This window comes from Macrosteles quadrilineatus, unplaced genomic scaffold (assembly GCF_028750875.1).
Source record: "Macrosteles quadrilineatus isolate MER2022 unplaced genomic scaffold, UCM_ALF_1.0 Scaffold_3__2_contigs__length_128488019, whole genome shotgun sequence".
NCBI classification, from domain to species: domain Eukaryota; kingdom Metazoa; phylum Arthropoda; class Insecta; order Hemiptera; family Cicadellidae; genus Macrosteles; species Macrosteles quadrilineatus.
The window spans coordinates 118922195-118941155 of record NW_026542596.1 but is presented as its reverse complement, the minus strand read 5'-3'; the positions used below and the strand labels follow the sequence as shown (position 1 = coordinate 118941155).

The following is an 18961-nucleotide window of genomic DNA, read 5'->3' as shown; positions in this document are numbered from 1 at the left end:
TTACTAGCTGCCGCCGGTTGGCCCATGTACGACGTTGTGTAGTCTGTTCCTCAGTAGCTGCCGCCGGTTGGCCCATGTACAACGTTGTGTCGTATGTTCCTTAGTAGCTGCCGCCGGTTGGCCCATGTACGACGTTGTGTAGTCTGTTCCTCAGTAGCTGCCGCCGGTTGGCCCATGTACAACGTTGTGTCGTATGTTCCTTAGTAGCTGCCGCCGGTTGGCCCATGTACGACGTTGTGTAGTCTGTTCCTCAGTAGCCGCCGCCGGTTGGCCCATTGCCTAAGCGCCATCTGCATGTCAAAGATGTTCGTTGCCAGGTCATCAGTCTCTGACATCAGTTGGGAGAAAGTGCCCAAATTGTTGACACTGCGATCTGACTTGTCCATTTAAGTCCTAAGTTAAACGGTTTGTCTGGTTTGCAAAGAATTTTTATTGCTGGCCCTAAATATTTTAACGTTTTATATTGCAAGTAATTTTATCTTTAACAGTTTTCAGTTTGGTAAAGATGTTTTAAAATTGTTTTTATAAATATTTTAATGTTTTTATGACAGGTTTTGACATGAACTTCTACTTGTCCTGAGAAGGGTACATCTTTTATTTTAGTTGTTGAATTTATATTTACATTGTTTTAAATATAATGGTTTAAAAAAACTAATGTTTAAAGGGTTATTGTTTTTCAAACAACAATTACTTATTTTTAGGTCCGAATGAATTGTTATGTACATCGCGTGTTAAATATGTGTTTTAATACAATTTACTCAACAAATGATTGTGTAAATTACGATTGTCAATTGTAATTTCTAAAAATAACCATTTCAATACAGTAAATAGTAACTTTTTATATAGTCATTCAAACTGCTGTAGAAAACATATCTTAACCTTATATATCTAACGTTTTCCTAAACCGATCCCTACCAGGATGATTTGACATTATAAAGTTGTTCCCTGTTTCCTAGAAAGCTCCTCGGAAGTGGATATTTACAGATATCTGTCTAACCGGCTCATATCCGGCTTGTTATGGTTCTGTTATCATTGGAGGATGGATTTTTTATGAATTAACTAAATTATAGCCCAACTACGTAATCAAATTACACACGTCTCTGCCATCGTGTCCTGCCTGATTTCCTGGTATCGGATTTTCTAAAACTGTCATTAGCCTAAATGATCCTCTACTCAGGGTTTTTATAAACCTCGTTTGTTTTTTATTATTATATTTTCAGAGGCCATTGGAGAGTTTTTGCGATATAAGAAAAGAAATTTTTGTAAAAGTATGTTTAAAAATTTTACGAGTTGAACTTGAACTATATAGAAATACATTTCAGAACATTCCTTAAACATTTAGACAAGAACAGTAAAAGGATTTAATGAAATAAAAACGAAAAAATTACACTAAATAAAAATATTAATCAAAATAACATTTTAACATCGTCAATTATTATTCTTAGTTGAACCAGCCCGAGTTTAATAAATTTAGCATATACATACAGTATATAATGGCCTATCACACATCTTACCACGCAAAACATATTATTGTTTTCTGACAGTATTTATTTAGCTAATCATAATTTTGTTTACGTCATGTGTTTCTAGTGTTTCAATGTTGTTCTCTGCGTTTGTGTATTTGTACGCAAATTCACTTTTTCACGTTGCACATTTGATAGTCTTCAGCACCAGATGAATAAAGTAACACGTTCATATAGCCTGAAAATGACTCTTATTGCCGAAGCTGAGGCTTTGATGCAAATTTAAGATTTTCCACTAAGCGAGTATTTACACTGTATTTTTAATAGTTAAATATTTGAAGCGAAGAGAAAAAACACCTAAACACCAGGTAGATTTCTAGCCGCTCTCTAATCTAGAGCAATGGAGATGTATGACCGGAAGAGGAGGCGGGAGGCGGGAATATGTCTGGCGTTTTGGCGGGAAGGAAGCCACTTACTACGCTTGCGCAACTGTGAGATGTTCCGAGATTGGTTTACATCAGCTGGTTCAACATCTGACTTAACAGCTGATAATTGTTTAAACAGCCAATCTCCTCCGAGACTGGGTTTGTGGCTGATTGCACTTCAGACGATTGCGTGTATTAAATTTTGACTATTGCGCATTGGAGTGTCCTTGGATTTTGCTGTCTGGAGTTGTAAAATTTTTTCACACATTATTATTGTTTTTATACAGATGTTTCAAAATAAATGACGTCAAATGATATTAATATGCATAACTGAATGCACATATATAGAATTTAAATAGATTTGACCATATACATAAGCATCACTCAATATATATATATATATATATATATATATATTTTGATAGTTCTGTTCACTATATATATATATATATATATTTCACACCATCAAATCCTATTAGGACGCTATGCTGCTATAGCCCGGGATCATTTTTACGCCTGCCGTATCGGCCGTCAGCCGACATCGGCCGTTTCACAATCGTACCACCTGTCGGCTAGAAAAAAATGAATGAAATAAAAATCTTTTTTGGGAAATTTTATTAATTATTTTTTTATTATTAATGTAATTGTACGTTAAAATACTGGTAGTCTTAATAACGTGCATAATAAATTAAACCTAGGGCGTAGGGCATAGGCCCTTACAATGAGAGTGTTAAGGGCTAACACATTACTTCAGCTGGGCCTAGAGCTGGTGGTATTAGATAAAATCCATTGGTAACTGTTGGGATTTGAACCAGAATTAGTTCACTCCCTCAGATCTATGTTTGGAGGATGTATTTTCTCGTGAAGATACTATTTGAAATTATTGAGTGAAATATATCTTATGGCTTTTCGTTGTAGGCTTGCTCCTATACAGAGAAATTAAACAGATGAGATACATGTTCTTTTTTAAACAGCCAGGAATACAGCTTAAGATGGGATTTGGTGATCACTCAGCTTAGCCAACATTATCCATTTAAAAGCGGATTGACTACATTTTAATCCCGGCCCTTAGATCAGAAGTCACGCTCTCCAACTACTAGACCAGTGTTCCTCATATTGAAAATTAACTAACATATCTTAAATCAGAAGAATCAGAAAATCTTTACTGCATGGAATCCGAATCGAAACACATTTCTTATAAAATTCCACCCCTTCCTTCAGACATGGAATAAAGACTCACTCTTCATTATGTTTCATATTCAACAGTTTGAACGTTACCAATATTTATGTAAAGTGATATGAATAAATCATCTTAAATACTAAAAAACCTTTACATGACTTAAACTTAAAACTAATGACAGCTAGCCTGACCCTACTAATGGACCAAATTACACATGGTTGGTATAACATGAAAGACATTTTCCTGTAGATGTGCAGAATCCCTTTATAAATCAAAATAGGCTCTAAAATAATCGCAAAAATTAATTTATAATTGAAAAAAAATTAACGTCGACCTAATGGGTTACCATGTTAGTGAAAAAAATAACAACAAAATACAAATAAAAATCAAAACAAATGGAAAAAATCCAATCAAATGTTTAATTTACAGCGTGGGGTGAAAATAGAGAAGTTTGCATAATACATACTTTTGGTCGAGTTCTCGACCACAAGACGAGCTCTCGTACTTACCTAAGGCTTACCTAGTCAAGACCTTCTAGATCACAGGAGTGTTGCATTAGTATACTTATGAGCAACAGTGAGTTCTGCACGGTATTATATTTTAGAAATTATTCAACCCTTTTCTACAAATTATATAACTTATTCGATCCAACACCTTATCGCCGTAGTTGCACAATCGATGAGAACGAACGTTCAGTACGTGCAAGATTGTAGCCTCACTCACCAGCAATAACACTCTAATTAATCGCCAAGCACTGTTATTAGATTAGTTCAGCAGCCAGGAAGTGGGAAGGACTTGTGATATTGTCGATTAACCGCCAGCGAAGTGTCTGATTTGATAAGGTGGAGCAAATAGAGTTTATCAGAGGTGCATGTTACTGCATTGTTTTCTATTTGTGTTACCATTGTGGAATTTAAATAAAGTTGAAGAAAATGGTAGACCATTTATTAAATAAGAGATTGCATGAGAGTCAAGCAGACTTTAAGGATGGTAATATTTTTTTAGGCAAATGGAAATAAATTGTAAAATATAATGCTTATGACACTAGTTTAATATATTAGCAGGTGTTCTATACGAAGCTAAAATAACATTTTATAAAATACTTTCGAAGCCATATTTTGCAATCCACCAAAAATAACAGTTTTATATGTATATGCTAGGCTAGGTTATACTCACAAGAAAATGCTTTTAAATAAATACAACGAGTTAGGAATAGGTGTAATTGGTGGAAATAAAACGAAAATGAAGAAGAACATTTTTTCCCAATAGCACCTTTTACCAACATATCCACCATTATGTACCTTTATTCAAAATTTATATTCCAAAACATTAAAATTTAAGTTATCTTTATGAAGTTTGGTATACGTAGTGGTGAAGTAGCAATAATCAAAAATAATTTTGCAAGTAATAATAATCTAAAAACGTATCTTTTTACTTTCCGTAATAATAATGGACGAAATATTTTTATCTAAAAAAAAAAACGACTATTATTAAAAAAATAAATAAATATTGAATAATTGTTGAAATATTTTTTATTGTTTTATAATATATACTTCAAATTGTATACCAAATTTCATAAAGATATCTTTAATAACAAAATGACAGATATCTTTATAAAAGTAAGTGTTTAGGAAAATGTTTATTCTTAATTTCCGTTTTATTTGGCCCATTCCCTCTCAGTCCATTCATTTTCAGTTATATTACTTTTTCCTTACGGGTCACCCTGCATATCAGATTTGATCGATTATTTCTCCGAGTGAACTCTTTGCATAAAGATTATCTCTATGACAAAAATCCTGCCCAGAAGAAGTAATATTGTTTTGAGTTCAGTAACTATGGTAAGTGACAATTTGTATAGCAACTATACTTCCGAGGAATTACCATTGTTATATGAGGAATGGAAAACGTAATTTCTTGATATGGATATCCATAAAAAGTAATCATTAACCTAAGCTTGGACAGTTTATTTTCCGTGAATGATGAATTAAAATCGTCTATGTCTATACATAGGCAATCTGAGCTTAAAGGAAAGACAAGTACTAGATAATTTTGTGAATATAAATGGTAAATTATGTACTAGAAACACTCCTAAAAACACAATTTCAAAACTTTCTTGTCACAACAACCAATTATTTACTTTTAAGGTACCATTATTCTACAAACTTTAACGTTGTGCATGTTGAGTCTTAATAAATTCGCAACCACCCTAAACCTCATAAATAATCGACAATAAAGAACACAGGGATACCAACATGTGAGCTTGTTTCGTTGTGTTGGGTGTTTTGGTTTGTAAATTGGTAAATTGTAGATCTGTACTTACAACATCATGTGTTGTTCAGGTTTATCTTTTTCCTTACCTTGTAACAGTGACACGCCACAACCACAACAATTGCCCACTAAACTCTCCACCATAACTCACCAGATCTCAAGCCCCCATAAACCCCATGAGTCAGCTGATTGATGTTTATTGCCGGAGAAAGTGTGTAATGAGTTGTGGATGACCACGACAAGCAACCCCGGGGTCATCTAGGCTTTCTAGCTTTACGTAACATATCAGGTGATAAATATTCAAGGATCCACCAACGGCACCAGTACGGGAAAGCTGTATCGTGTAACAGTGTGAAAGTATTTCCGATTCAAAGAAAACCAGTTCCTCTAATTCAGTTCCCAGAAGGTGTCGATTGCATGTCGGGCCGCTAATTTCAGTGGTAATATACAAACGAGTGGTTACGTTTGCAAATTACGTGCGACTCTGTGACGTAACTCGGATGTAAACGCTGTGTTTAAATGTTCCAGCTTTCGGTTATGTGGTGGAAAATTACTTCAGTTTTTGTTTCTGCATAGCTAATATTCCTCTGTCTCTTCGTGAGATATTAAACTCTTCCAAGATTTGATTAAGCAATTTGAAATCTGCCATTTTGCTTATGATTTGTGAGATGTGCAAATCTATTATGATTGCTAAAATCTGTTTTATGCTTTTCTGTCTATTATTTATTATGTAGTGTAAAAGGACGATCATGTTGCAACAAAGGGATTCAAGCTAATATTAGCAATGCAAATAGTATAAAAAAATGGTAAAAATGCGTTGTCCTTTTTTTTAGGATTCAGTTCAAAAGGAGACACAAAATGTGTTCAAGATGTGAATAGGTTTGTCCTAGAAAACTTGCTTTGAAAGTAAAAAAAGCATTATTACCACAGTTTCTAGGATTTTGTAAGCTGTCATTTTGAGAATATTGTAGTGCACACTTTGTGGGTTTAACAGGATTATGAATAAGTATATAAATATACATCTCAATAATCCAATGAGCTCATTAAATTTATCACTATAGTCATAGTTGAGTAATAAAACAATCAAACATTCAAGTTCATTAGCAACACCTTACAAGAATCTCTTCTAAATTTCTCAAATAATTTTATCCAGTCTTTTTCAGTCAGAGACAAATTTTGATTTTTTCAATTGGTCTTCAAAAATTAACTTTCACTCTTTATTTTTGAAAATGTACTGGTTAGTACTTGTTTTGATTTGAATTAATGTTCAAGGAAACTGTTAAATAATACTTTTAATGTGTTAATTTAATTTGACGATCTTCGTGTGAAGATACAGAAAAACTTCATTGTTTCACTTGATGCTCCATGCAGGAGCAAAAAGCAGTGTTTAAAAAATGTAAACAGATTGCCTATTATCAGGTATTGCAACCTTTGACAAGGTTAAATAATGTAAAAACAACGTAATATTTTTTTTTATAAAAATACATTTATTTGCCACCGTGTTTTTTGTTGCAAGGTAAAACACACACCTTTGTTATTATACAATATTATACAGTTCCACCAAGTTAAGCGAGTTTAACCTGTACATGGATGGTTGCCGCTAGGTGCCCCGGGGCTCCATGGCAGTGAGGTTGGAGCCCTGGGGCGCTCAGAGGCCGGTCAGTCGTGTGAGAGTCTAGTAGGGGCCGCTGGCTCCGGGGGGTCCGTAGTTGGAGGAGGGTGCTGAGGGTCCGGTGCTGCCGCCTCCGTGTCCGCCTCCAATGCCAATGCCGCCTCCGTGTCCGCCTCCTAGACCGTCGCCGAGTCCGCCTCCGATTCCTCCTCCAATACCACCTCCAATACCACCTCCAATGCCACCTCCGATGCCACCTCCGATTCCGCCTCCGATTCCACCTCCAACTGATCCGCCTCCAACAGCGCTTGTCTCCTTCTGTGTCTTGTACCTGATGAAGTATACCTCGGGCTTGGATGGTGCTGTAGGGGCAGCCGTGGGGATGGTGATCTCTGGGGCTTCCTCGGGCCTCTTGACCAACACGTAGATCAGAGTCTTCTCGGAGTCCTGGGACAGTTGAGGGATGACAGGTGCGGTAGGTGTGGGAGGTGTGGGTGCCTTGATGAAGATGATCTTGTAGTGTTTCTGGGGTGGAGGAGGAGGAGCGATAGGTCTAGAGGAGATGATCTCTTGCTCTGGGGGAGGTACGTGGACGTAGATGTGTTTCTGGACTAGAGGAGCCTGAGGTGCGTAGCTGGACAGACCGAAGCTGCCGCCGCCGCCACCACCGCCTCCGCCGCTCACTCCGAAACCGCCTCCGAATCCACCTCCTAATCCACCTCCTAATCCGCCTCCGAATCCGCCTCCAAATCCACCCCCGCTTCCGCCTCCGCTGTATCCGCCACCGCTACCGCCTCCGCTGTATCCACCACCGCTACCGCCTCCGAAGCTTCCACCGAAGCTACCACCTCCGTGGCCACCGCCGCCGCCTCCGTGTCCACCCCCGAAGCTGCCACCGCCTCCTGATGGGGCACCGTAGCTGCCGGATGGCGGACTGTAGGAGTAACCTGCCTCAGGACGGGCAGAGGCTAATGCCGTCACTGCCGAGACGAGCTGCAACATAAGGTTATCATTAGAACATTGACAAGCATCATGAAATATACTCTGCAAACACAAATAGTTACATTTGAATAAAGTTTATCAGATATATTAGTAAAAACCTAAATAAAGAATTAGAGAGTATTAAAATTGGTGAGATGTAGTAGTTGTTGGCTCACAATGATGCATGAAACAGATTCTAGAGATGGCTGTTCTAAAATCTTCCAATTTTTTTACTGTGATTCCTAGCAAAATCTATTGGGATAATCAGCTTCACCGGCTTGCAATACACAGACATGCGAATCTCTGTCTCGACTTGATGAAAGTAGATGAGAGAAAGGCCTCATTGGCAAATTTGCGCGCGAATCTAATGACACGTATGTAAATGCAACAACGCCACTTACGCGGAGAAAGTAGTTGAGTATGATGCGGTCTGCAGTCATACCGCCTCGACCTTCTCAATACTGTAATCTAGAAGCGGCACGACTACACATTATGTGGGGGAATTACATGTCTAACACGTGTGAGCCTTTGCTGTCTTAGAAAAAATGTTGCTTGTGTGTTTATGTGCGGTTCTTACAGTTAATGTGGTAGTCTTATGTTAATGTGTGATTCTTGCAGTAGCCTCAACAAGCATAATAACCCAAGTGATACGTGTGGATTGATACTAGAAGAGCGTACATATACGTAAATAAGTGTTTTAATAGTTTTTTTTTTATTGTACAAGAAATTCATATTTTATAAATATCCTGTTTTAAATTTTTCATAAGGATCAAATTTAAACTTTTTGGCAAACCGGCTACACTAAATATGGCATGTTCTGTACTGTAATTGAATTATATACATTTAAAAATCTGCAAAACGTATCAAAGCTATCAGAGGCCTTAGATTCAGGGAATACTAATAGGCATACATTTTGTCATACCCTAATGCTTAAGATTGTTTCAATATACCTCAATCTATCAAAACATAGAACGCTCTTTTAGCAATGTGTATCTAAAGCTCAATCCTAAGACGGTAAACTGAAAAAATAACAATGATAAAACTAGAAGGCACAATGTAACTAATGTGAGGTATATTTTGTTCAGACCCATCGTAACTTAAATTTCCTAAAAAGCTAAACCCTCCAATGAAAAAACACACTCTCCATTTACAGACGGTCATTGCTTTACATACAAATTATCATCACAGTTGATGTAAAAGTGTACCAGTGTGCCGCTGATGATTAGAGCACTACAGCTAAGTGTCTGGCGGCTCGAGAGTGAATGATCCCGTAGTGTGTACTACGACCTTGCATTCATTCATCAAACGCCGGCGAGAGCAACTCCCGTTTGCAACAACACTTCTGTAAGTTCCTGACTTATCTCGTATCTTACCCAGCGTTTGAAAGTTTTAGAAAAATCCACAAAAATTTAATAATTTAACTTTATGATAATTTGTATTTAGAAATATGGATACGATTTTGTTTGCCGTTCAAATCATCAAAAGCGGTTTTAAAAGAACGAACTAAAGTGCAATTCGAAGAGTTAAAATAAAAAAAATCTATTTCTGCCGTCCCAAGAATCGAACACTCAAATCAAACAACTCCAAGTATATCCCACGAGATTGTATGACACAAAATTGCACGTAAAAACGAATTCAAATTTTAAAAAAACATGTTGAAAAAATATTAAAAAAGACAAATAACAAATTATTAGACTTTTTTTAAACTGCGTATTCACATTTAGTATCGAATGTTATAAAACCAACGCGCACTCTAATAATACTTTAATACTTTTCAATGAAATGGTGGCCATACAAAGTAGGTATTTTACGCCGAGTATGAATGGAGACGAGTTTAGGATGAGTACCCAAAAACAAATAAATGACCAATAAAACACAATAAAAAAACTAATGTACTACAAATACGTCAAAACACACACTTAAAAAATTCACATCGTCCTTAAAAAAATCACTGGATATTCGCGTCACTGACACCTTACACTGAAACACTCACCACAAATAATTTCATGGTGGTAATAATCCTTGCACTGTGGCCGAAGCACTGATGCTACCATGCTGGACTTTTCTCCTTTTAAACCCTCCTCTCTCCCAGTTGGTCTTCGCGGAGAAAGAGACGTCCCTCCCCCCCCCCACAGACCACACATTCACTTTTACACCGACACCCATTATTGTATAACTTGGAATTTTTTGTAAGTTTCGTTTTGTCAAAAAATTTGATTTTTCATAAGGTAAAAAGTTTTAGATTCCTCAACATCCTTAAAATAAGGTTTTTACTGTTTTTCTATTTTCTCGCTCCAATCCATTTAACCTATAACTAACCATTTAACTATTTAACCTATTTCAAATTATATTTATTTAAATGGTAATTCTAAAATTTTGTAAACATGTTACAGACATTGTTGTTTGTTTTTTATGAAGGTAAAGAACTTTTCCCTAGTTCTACTAAAGGGAATTTGTTGTGTTTTGTTGTTTTTCTGCATTGTAGTTTATTATGACAAAGCTTGTTTTATATTTTATTTAGATATGTAGAAAAATATTAAATTTATTGTTTTTGAAAGCTTTCATTAAAGAGCTGAATTTATTTGTGTGTTGTTTGTTATGGCATCAGCATATGACTTGTTTTTTTGTACGTATTTGTGTTTTATATTAGTTTATTGTTCCTCAATACTAAATAATAAAGTACCTAACTATCCATTCAAAATTTTTATTAGTTAATTTTTGTTTAAATAATGAAATTCACATTATTTGACGATTTTTGTTTGGGTAAACTATATTTCTTCAACAAATAAAGATATTTTAAAATTATATTGAATATTGTTATTGGTCTAGGATAGTACAAGGGAAACTAGGTCGGGGCTCCTATCTTAAATGGAGGAGATCGCGAATGTCCTTCAGATGGTCATTTGATACTTTACAGAGAGAATGCACGTAATTGTACGTTAGATCTTGAAATAGGATGGGTAGTATTTATAGTTTTAATTGGCGGGGTTACAGTTGATCAAGTCCATTTTTCATAGGGAATAATCAATTCAGAAACTTTCGAAACATGTACGTTTGTGTCAAAACATCTGTAAAAAAAAAACTTTTACATTTTAATGTTTACACTTTAAATTGTACAATAATATTTGGCAGGGGACCAGAAATATCCACGATCATTAGACATTATTTAAAAAATATATTAGGCCATAAGGCATTTAAATGGTTCTTTAAAAACAATGACTTGTTTTAATCTGAGTTTCTGGAAAATTATAACCTAAAAATGTGTTTATTTATAGGTCGAGACCAGACGTTTCCTGCATTAATTATTCTACTTATCTCTAAAAATGGTTAGAAAAGCTACTTAGGTTTGAATTATTCCCCTCATTCTCCATTAAACACAGATATAAGTTTATAAATGAAGTTAAAGATTTGAACCTACAAAGAGATGAATAATTAAATAGTCTTATTTGATGCCGTAGCCCTTTGTCCGAGTGTCCCATTGATAAATTTGTAATTTTAATTTTTTCCCTCAAAATGAAAAAAAGAAAATTTGTATGACATAATAATGCAAGAGTAATGATTATTGTCAGATTTTTAAAGTTGTATAGAAATAATTGAATCAAACTTGCACTTGTTATGGCGATGATGCTTAACTATTGCTAAGGACAACAAATTAAACGTTAATCGTATATTTTGTATTACCTAATTAAAGTGTAATTAGTTTTAATAATTATTACTAAATATTAAATAATAAAATAATAATCTCCACATATTTCCTAATACTTTATAAAATAGACCTCCCCATAATATTTTATGGAAGTGTTACGGAACTTATATAATTTATTAGTATTGTTAAAATATTACAATTATTGGAAATATAAAAAAAACTTTAATATAGAAAAATATGTTTTAAATGACGTGGCATCGAGATGGTAGAATATCAACTTATAATCATACAAAATTAACGAAAGTGTCAATTATATCCTCAAAGACCGTACTACCGTTACACACATTTTCAATCTAAAGCTAAAGAGTAACCAACGGGTTTAAATAATTCTGAATAGGCACACCATCAAGTGTTAAAACCTTAGAAAAATTTTCTTTCTGCATGTTTCCAAACAGATGTAAGGATTACAATTTGGTCGTTGAATTTGTTTTACGAAAATATTCGTTGTTACGAACATATTTTCTCATTTGCTCTTGACACGTTGAATCACGAATCCATATACTCCTCTTCATATAAAATAATAATATTAATATTATCAATTAAAATGTGACACCACCTATTTAAACAATTATTTTAAAATTATTTTAAACCAAATATGTTGAAGGATGAGTGTAGAACATCGATCTCTATTATTGCTGTAGTAATAATAGAGATAGATAGTGTAGAATGGAGTGTGATGTCTTGTGTTACTGACTAAGATCAGCTGTTTCAGAAGCCAGGACCATCATTAATGATCAAATGATCAAGGACAGGTAGGTTCTACGGTGTCATTTCGTTTATTTGGTTATTAAAATATCATTGTGTATATGAAAATAAAATGGCTTCTATTTAATTAAGGCTGAATCCTACTCAAGTTATACAGTTCTGTGCTATAAATTATTCCATTTATACTAGTTTGTTCGACCTTATGAGTAACATTTCCCCAGGACGCGAATATTTAGGACGTTCCTAAAACGCCGTCCACAGGACAGAAATGACAGTGTCCCCAAGACACCATCAGGGTATACAAAACTATGCATCATCAAAACGCCATATGCAAGTTACCGTGTAGTCAAGACACTCTATAGACTTCTGCGTCCCCCTAAACACAGTATATCCCCTAAAACACCCTGTAACCCTCCACAAAAAACCCCCGTCTATACCTCAAAACACCCCGTATCCACCCAAAACACCCTGTATCCCCCAAAGACCCCCATACACCCCCAAAACACCTCATATCCCCCAAAACCCATCGTCACCCCCCCCCCCCAAACACCTTGTATCCGCCAAAGCACCCTGTATCCCCAAAAACACCCCTGAACCCACAAAACACCTTGTATCCCCCCAAAACACCCTGTATCCCCCAAAACACCCCGTATCCCCCAAAACACCCAGTATCCCCCAAAACACCCCGTATCCCCCAAAACACCCCGTATCCCCCAAAACACCCCGTATCCCCCAAAACACCCCGTATTCCCCCAAAACATACCTGAACCCACAAAATACCCAGTATCCCTTAAACCCCCCTTCTCCCCAAAAACACCCCGTATTCCCCGAAAACACCGTGTCACCAGGGCATCGTATCCCCAAGTTTCCGTGTCTTCACGAAGCGACAGTTTCCCCAGCCCCACTGACCCGCTGGGTAATGATCCGTGGCTAACGTCCATGTTGTTGTCCGTGATTATCTTATCAAAGACCGTCGTCATGGCTACGGATTTTATGTGCTATGGACATTAGTTATGTAAACCGTGCATTATGATGAGCCATGGATCGTCAATCTGGGCCAGATGCAACAATACAAGACAAACAACAGACAAACCAGAGAGGTTTAACGTAATTGTTGACAGAATTTTTGGATTCGAATTTATTTTCCATTTATATTATATCCAAGATTATTATTAAAGTGTAATATAATGTGTTTGTAAAGATATGTTAAAATACTGTCGAGTTATTTTTTTTACATGTGGGGTGATTGAAATGTCAAATTGATATGTATAATACGTTTTGTTACTTTCTACATTTATCCTACCTTGTACGTACATACGTACAATACATGGGTAAATAAAATGCATTATGAGTTGGAAGATTTTTAAATCGTTTGTAGTGGAAAACTAAAACCAAAATGAAGATGCAAAAATACCGCCACTTTCGAAGTTCTCTAGAATTTAAACCCTTTGGCCCCAACGTAATAACAGACCAATTTAGCTATTAAATCGCCCTCGGCAAGAAAATCTAGATTACGAGGTTTCATCAAGTTAGAGCCAATTAAAATGCATCATGTTATTAAATCCAAAAGAAAGCTATGGATAGCATCGGAGCAACAGAGCAATTTCTATTAAATATCTTAATAAAAATCCAGTTAAATGTAAAATCCTAAAAAGTTTGAAAATTTTTAATCACATTTTGTAAAAAACATTACAATTATTGTAAGACATAAATCATATTTTAATTATGCAAAAACCGGTGATAAGATTTCAAAATGTAATAGAATATTGAAATAGAGTATTGATTACAGTACACAGCGTTTCTATGATTAATAGTAGTTGATTTATTTTATACTCTTCTTAATAATAAAAAACATATTTGAAAATCTGGTTTTACTTTTAACTACGTCATTTGAAAAAACAGTCAGTAGAGGTCCTGTTTTCGTACATTATACAGTAGTAAGTTAGGACAAAATACATGGGGGGCCAAGATTTAGTTTGGTAATACATATAATATATTTGATTCTTATGTAGAACGACCCTGTTTTTAATCTTTGCAATATAAGTGCCTGCCGACAACTTTTAAACTCATTTACATGATTTTCCAAATCCCGGTTTATTGTTAAAAATGTTTTTGGATTCACATAATTTTCTACGACACATTTACATGAAACAACAATAATGATGCTGATTTTTCCCTACGCAATTCAGTATGTGTTGCAATTGCATACTTATATTGCTTTAAATTATTATAAAAAATATACATATCTTTATTTCCTTTAGGCTTTGATTTAGTATTTTAATAGGTTGCTCAAAACGTCGTCGAAAACTTAGTATTTAGGTAGCTAAGTAAATGTAGTCCTAGCATACAAATCAGTGATTGTAGGCTTGATCCTAAACAAAAATAAGTACCTAAAATCAGTAAGTACCTTTTTGAATATTAAAATTTGGCCCAATCTGTCAGTAATAACTGAGTTCAAACCAAACAAACCACATAATAACAAATCGAGAAGCAGAAAAATCTGATTTTAGCCTAAATTACTTTAAGTTGCTTTATAACCATACATCATACCCATAGTATGTAGTAGTTGCGTCACCACCTCAGATAGTAATGCAATAGTAATATAACAGGATCATCTGACTCGTAATATTAGATAACTACTACATTACTTTCCCAGCTAGTTGATAAATCATGTTAACCATACCAGACGTTTTACTGTGTGATTAAATGAATCGATTTTCCAAAACTTGTCTTCATATTGGCTATTAATAATCCATTAAAGCTTCCTTATTAACAAATTATAAGAAAAACTCTATCATTGAAAACTCTTGAAAAAGATTGATGGTTAGCATAATAATTTCTGCTACAGTATAATGTTATTTTGATTGATGGTTAGGTTTATAGGCTGAACATAAACAAGCTATTCTACAACTATGCGTTCATTTATTCAATCGTTTTTAACTTTTTTGGCAGCTGACAACACCACTTTAGTTGGAGTTTTAATATTTTACCTCGTTCCTGAAGTTGTTTTGATTGATATTGTTATTGTTAAAATTTGTCTTGATTCGTTACTGGAATTGATTCTCATACCTCAATGTTTTATTTCTTTTACACTAAATATTACATAGAATACTCAAATTCTTATAACACGTCAGAACATTATTTTTATTTTTCAAAGTTGTATCACTGGGCTTGAAGTTCTCAGCATTATTTCCATATAATAATTCATTTTAGGATTCCGATCTTGTGAGAAAAATAGTTGCCACCCTGCTGTTGAAGACGTCATTTCAGTATTTATACATATAAAATACACCAGAACCATCATAAAACTACGCTTTCAAAAAGTAAAAACCTGGGATTTTACCCTACATGCTGTATAGCGCTGAAAATTCCATTCTTAAAATATAAATACATTACGAGTAAATAAAAAATCCTAACTTTTCACGGAAAAGTATATTTGAATACTTATAATATAAGTAAATAGTTTCATGGTGAAATATAAATTTAAGTGAATAATTATGAACATTTGTATTACACATGTGTATTTAGCTAGTTAGCCCTACACCTAAACGATCAGATAGTAGCTGCAAGTTGATAGACTCATACACAATGACAAATGACTCTCACAGCTGTAGTGACCCCTGCCACCAACAATGGAAGATTCATCAGCCCAGGATGGCAGTGGACCTATGTAGTGTCATGTTCACTGCTCATCATTAATGTACAGCCACGGCTAGAGAGAGGCACTAGGCAGATCTCTCGTTGTATAACAGGTCACACCGCGCCGCCGCTAGCTATTCAGATATATCTTTCATATTCCGCCGAAGCGAAATTTGCCTGCATAATTTACTAATTCTTATCGATTGAATTCAGTGATTCTTGACTGATTCACTAATGGATGAAGGTTCCGGTTTCAGCTGTGATTTTGGATACTGTAAGTAGATTTATGTTATATGTATTTATTTATGTGTTTTGTGCCCAATTACGAGTGCGATGATTTCGGTGATGTGTTTTCTGATGAATGCGATTCATTAACTAGTACTTCATTTAACCGTATAGTGACAAAATGTATAACATAACACTTAACATACTAATACCTGCAAAGAGTTTGAAGTAGTACAAAACATTTATTCATCTGAAAATATACTTATCTCAGAAATCCCAGGGTTTCGTATTTGTTTGGAAAATAAAGTACGTACTTTTCCTGGTATTCCAGCAGAAATGCCAACAATATTACAACAAGAAATGTCATGAATATTTTTATCCAATTCTAAAAAGAGATTTTACCTTTACCGACGTAAGTTGAGACCTTTGGAAAACAATAGAAGCAAATGGAAATATGAGAAAACTGTATTATAACAGATCTACTGATTCAGTTTTGTTTACATAGATTTTTACTTATATTTGTAAAATTAACACTATGTGCAGTCCTATAATAGTCGACATCATTATTGTACTTCAGTCCAACCAGCCGTTGAAGTCTCTACTCAAAACTAAAATAAAGGGTCTGCGGTTTGAATTGTTACCACTAAAAATCTAAGAGCTTCAATGGTTTCAAGTAAACGTTCTTTAGAACATCATAAAGCATCATAAGTCTAGATTTGTATTACTACTTTTACTTTTAAAAATAAAAAAATGTTCAATACTACAAAAGAAACGTATTTCACAGTCTTAACCATTCTTCGTATTACATGTTAACCAATACTACAAAGCCAGTAAAATAGGAAAGTTATGCAAATTCTAGCCTATAATTTCCTTACTCTTTCCTGGGTAACGTTACAAAGAAGTCTACACATTAGAATCTCCACTTAAGCGGACCGCCTACGTCCGACTCACTTGCCCAAATACAGAGCCAGTGGGCAATAAGATGACTCGCTTGCCCAACACTGACCAGTCATTCATGCTTTGCCCAACCGCTAGCCTGTGTTTAGCCTACTTCCTGTATTCATCTTTCCTTCACAGTTATATCACAATGTTACGACGAGCCGATCGACCGATTCTCTCAATTAAGTCTCAATTCCATCAAAATGAGATAATGCTAATAATTCCCAAAATTGCATCGATGCTGATTTCACCCCTTTCACTCGCAGAACAGTTCGTGAGTTCGCACCAAGAATAATGGAACACTCTGGTACTTCTAAAATAATCGTGGGTTTCCTTGCATTGATTATAGCAAAGTAGCTAATTGCTGCATTTACTTACTTTTCCCACACTCATTTTTGCTGCACTCCAGTATTCCAACCGAACAACACAAAACAGTGTGCAGTATTAGGCACGTAATGCTTGTACGATTGAAAATATGTTGGCAACACTTAAATATACTACAACTACGATCAGCTAGTGCAGCGTTTCCCATTTCGTTCAACGCTTGGATTTTACCTAACTTAAAAACGTGTTGTATAAGAATAAGAATCTTTATTACCCTTTAAACATTTTACAGTGCAATAGGGTTCGTCATTTGCTACATAATATTAAAATTTAATTAAATGTTTCACATGAAATAGTAACAAAAATAATTTTATCAAATAAGTTAAGACAAGCTGGCCTGGTATAGCGTTTGAAAGACTAATATTTTATATGCTTTATTGGAACTGTAGGAAAAATACCATGTGTTCGAGAGCGCAAAGTGCCTTTGCTGCCCTCGAGAAACTTTCCACACTTGCGTACGGCTAGTGCGTAAATTCTCTTATGTGCAGCAAAGTGCCATGTCGCACACTAGTTACACAAATAACTATTTCCCTCAAAGACTTAGATCGTAATCTTAAGTCAATATAATTTAAAAAGTTATTGAATAAGGAATGGAATATTTAAAAATTTCAAAACTATAAAATCACAGTTGTGGTTTATTTTCCACATACAGTTCCGCAACTATTGCAGTAGCCTATTACATTTAGTATCAGGAGAACACACACGGTTTGAAATTACAGCCTCAACTAACTAATGCCCAACCGCGCAATTTTGTCATATTACAATAATCAAGATGCGGCCGTTTGCCCACCGCAGTTAATATACCTTATTTATTGCCTTATGCCGCAATGGTTTATGTCACTAATGTGATTTCCCCAATACGGTATATTTTATATTTTGTAATTCGTGAATTGTTGTTGTATGTCAAGTGAAATACTTATTAAACGTAGTTTTGTTTTATAAGATATATGAACTTCGGGAGTAATATATCAAAATGGACTTTAATAACAAAAGTGAGGTGAGACTCTTACTCTATAAGTCACATAAATATATATTTTATTAAATTTATTTGTGTGTTTCTACGCCAGTTTAATTATCTCTAATCAGTTTAATTAGCAGTATCTCTACGCCAGTGGCATTTTTTACGTTTTGAAAGGAAACGGTCCAAACCCTATAATATCTATAATATAAATATCTTCAGAACTAGGATTACTAGATAAAAAATTGATTTGTCAAGTGCTTGTTTTCTGGTATTAAGCTCCTTGTATTAAGCTTATCCTAGAATGAGGCAGTCATCCTAGGTATCATCAAAGTCTTCTAGGGTTACCGTACATTAAACACGTATTATGTTTCCTGTAGAGTTTCAGTACGAAGAGAAGTCTACTCTTTACACAATCAACGATGTTAAACGCGTTTTATCCAAGACTTTGACAAATTAATGTAAAACAGCCTCTA

At 34.9% G+C, this 18961-nt stretch overlaps 2 protein-coding genes across 2 annotated transcripts; one reads left to right on the top strand and one right to left on the bottom strand.

The window, feature by feature from the left end:
- Nucleotides 1–6808: 6808 nt before the first annotated feature.
- LOC128989617 (uncharacterized) lies at nucleotides 6809–9996 on the bottom strand. Its single transcript, XM_054411556.1, has 2 exons — nucleotides 9923–9996; nucleotides 6809–7941 (listed from the first exon to the last, which is right to left on the bottom strand). Exons 1-2 carry the CDS (start codon nucleotides 9935–9937, stop codon nucleotides 7012–7014), a joined length of 945 nt encoding a protein of 314 aa, XP_054267531.1. The 5' UTR covers nucleotides 9938–9996; the 3' UTR covers nucleotides 6809–7011.
- Nucleotides 9997–12373: 2377 nt separating this feature from the next.
- Nucleotides 12374–13274, top strand: LOC128989495 (uncharacterized). The gene is made up of 2 exons (XM_054411390.1): nucleotides 12374–12387; nucleotides 12824–13274. The coding sequence occupies exons 1-2, from the start codon at nucleotides 12374–12376 to the stop codon at nucleotides 13272–13274; spliced, it is 465 nt and encodes a 154-aa protein (XP_054267365.1).
- Nucleotides 13275–18961: the final 5687 nt, after the last annotated feature.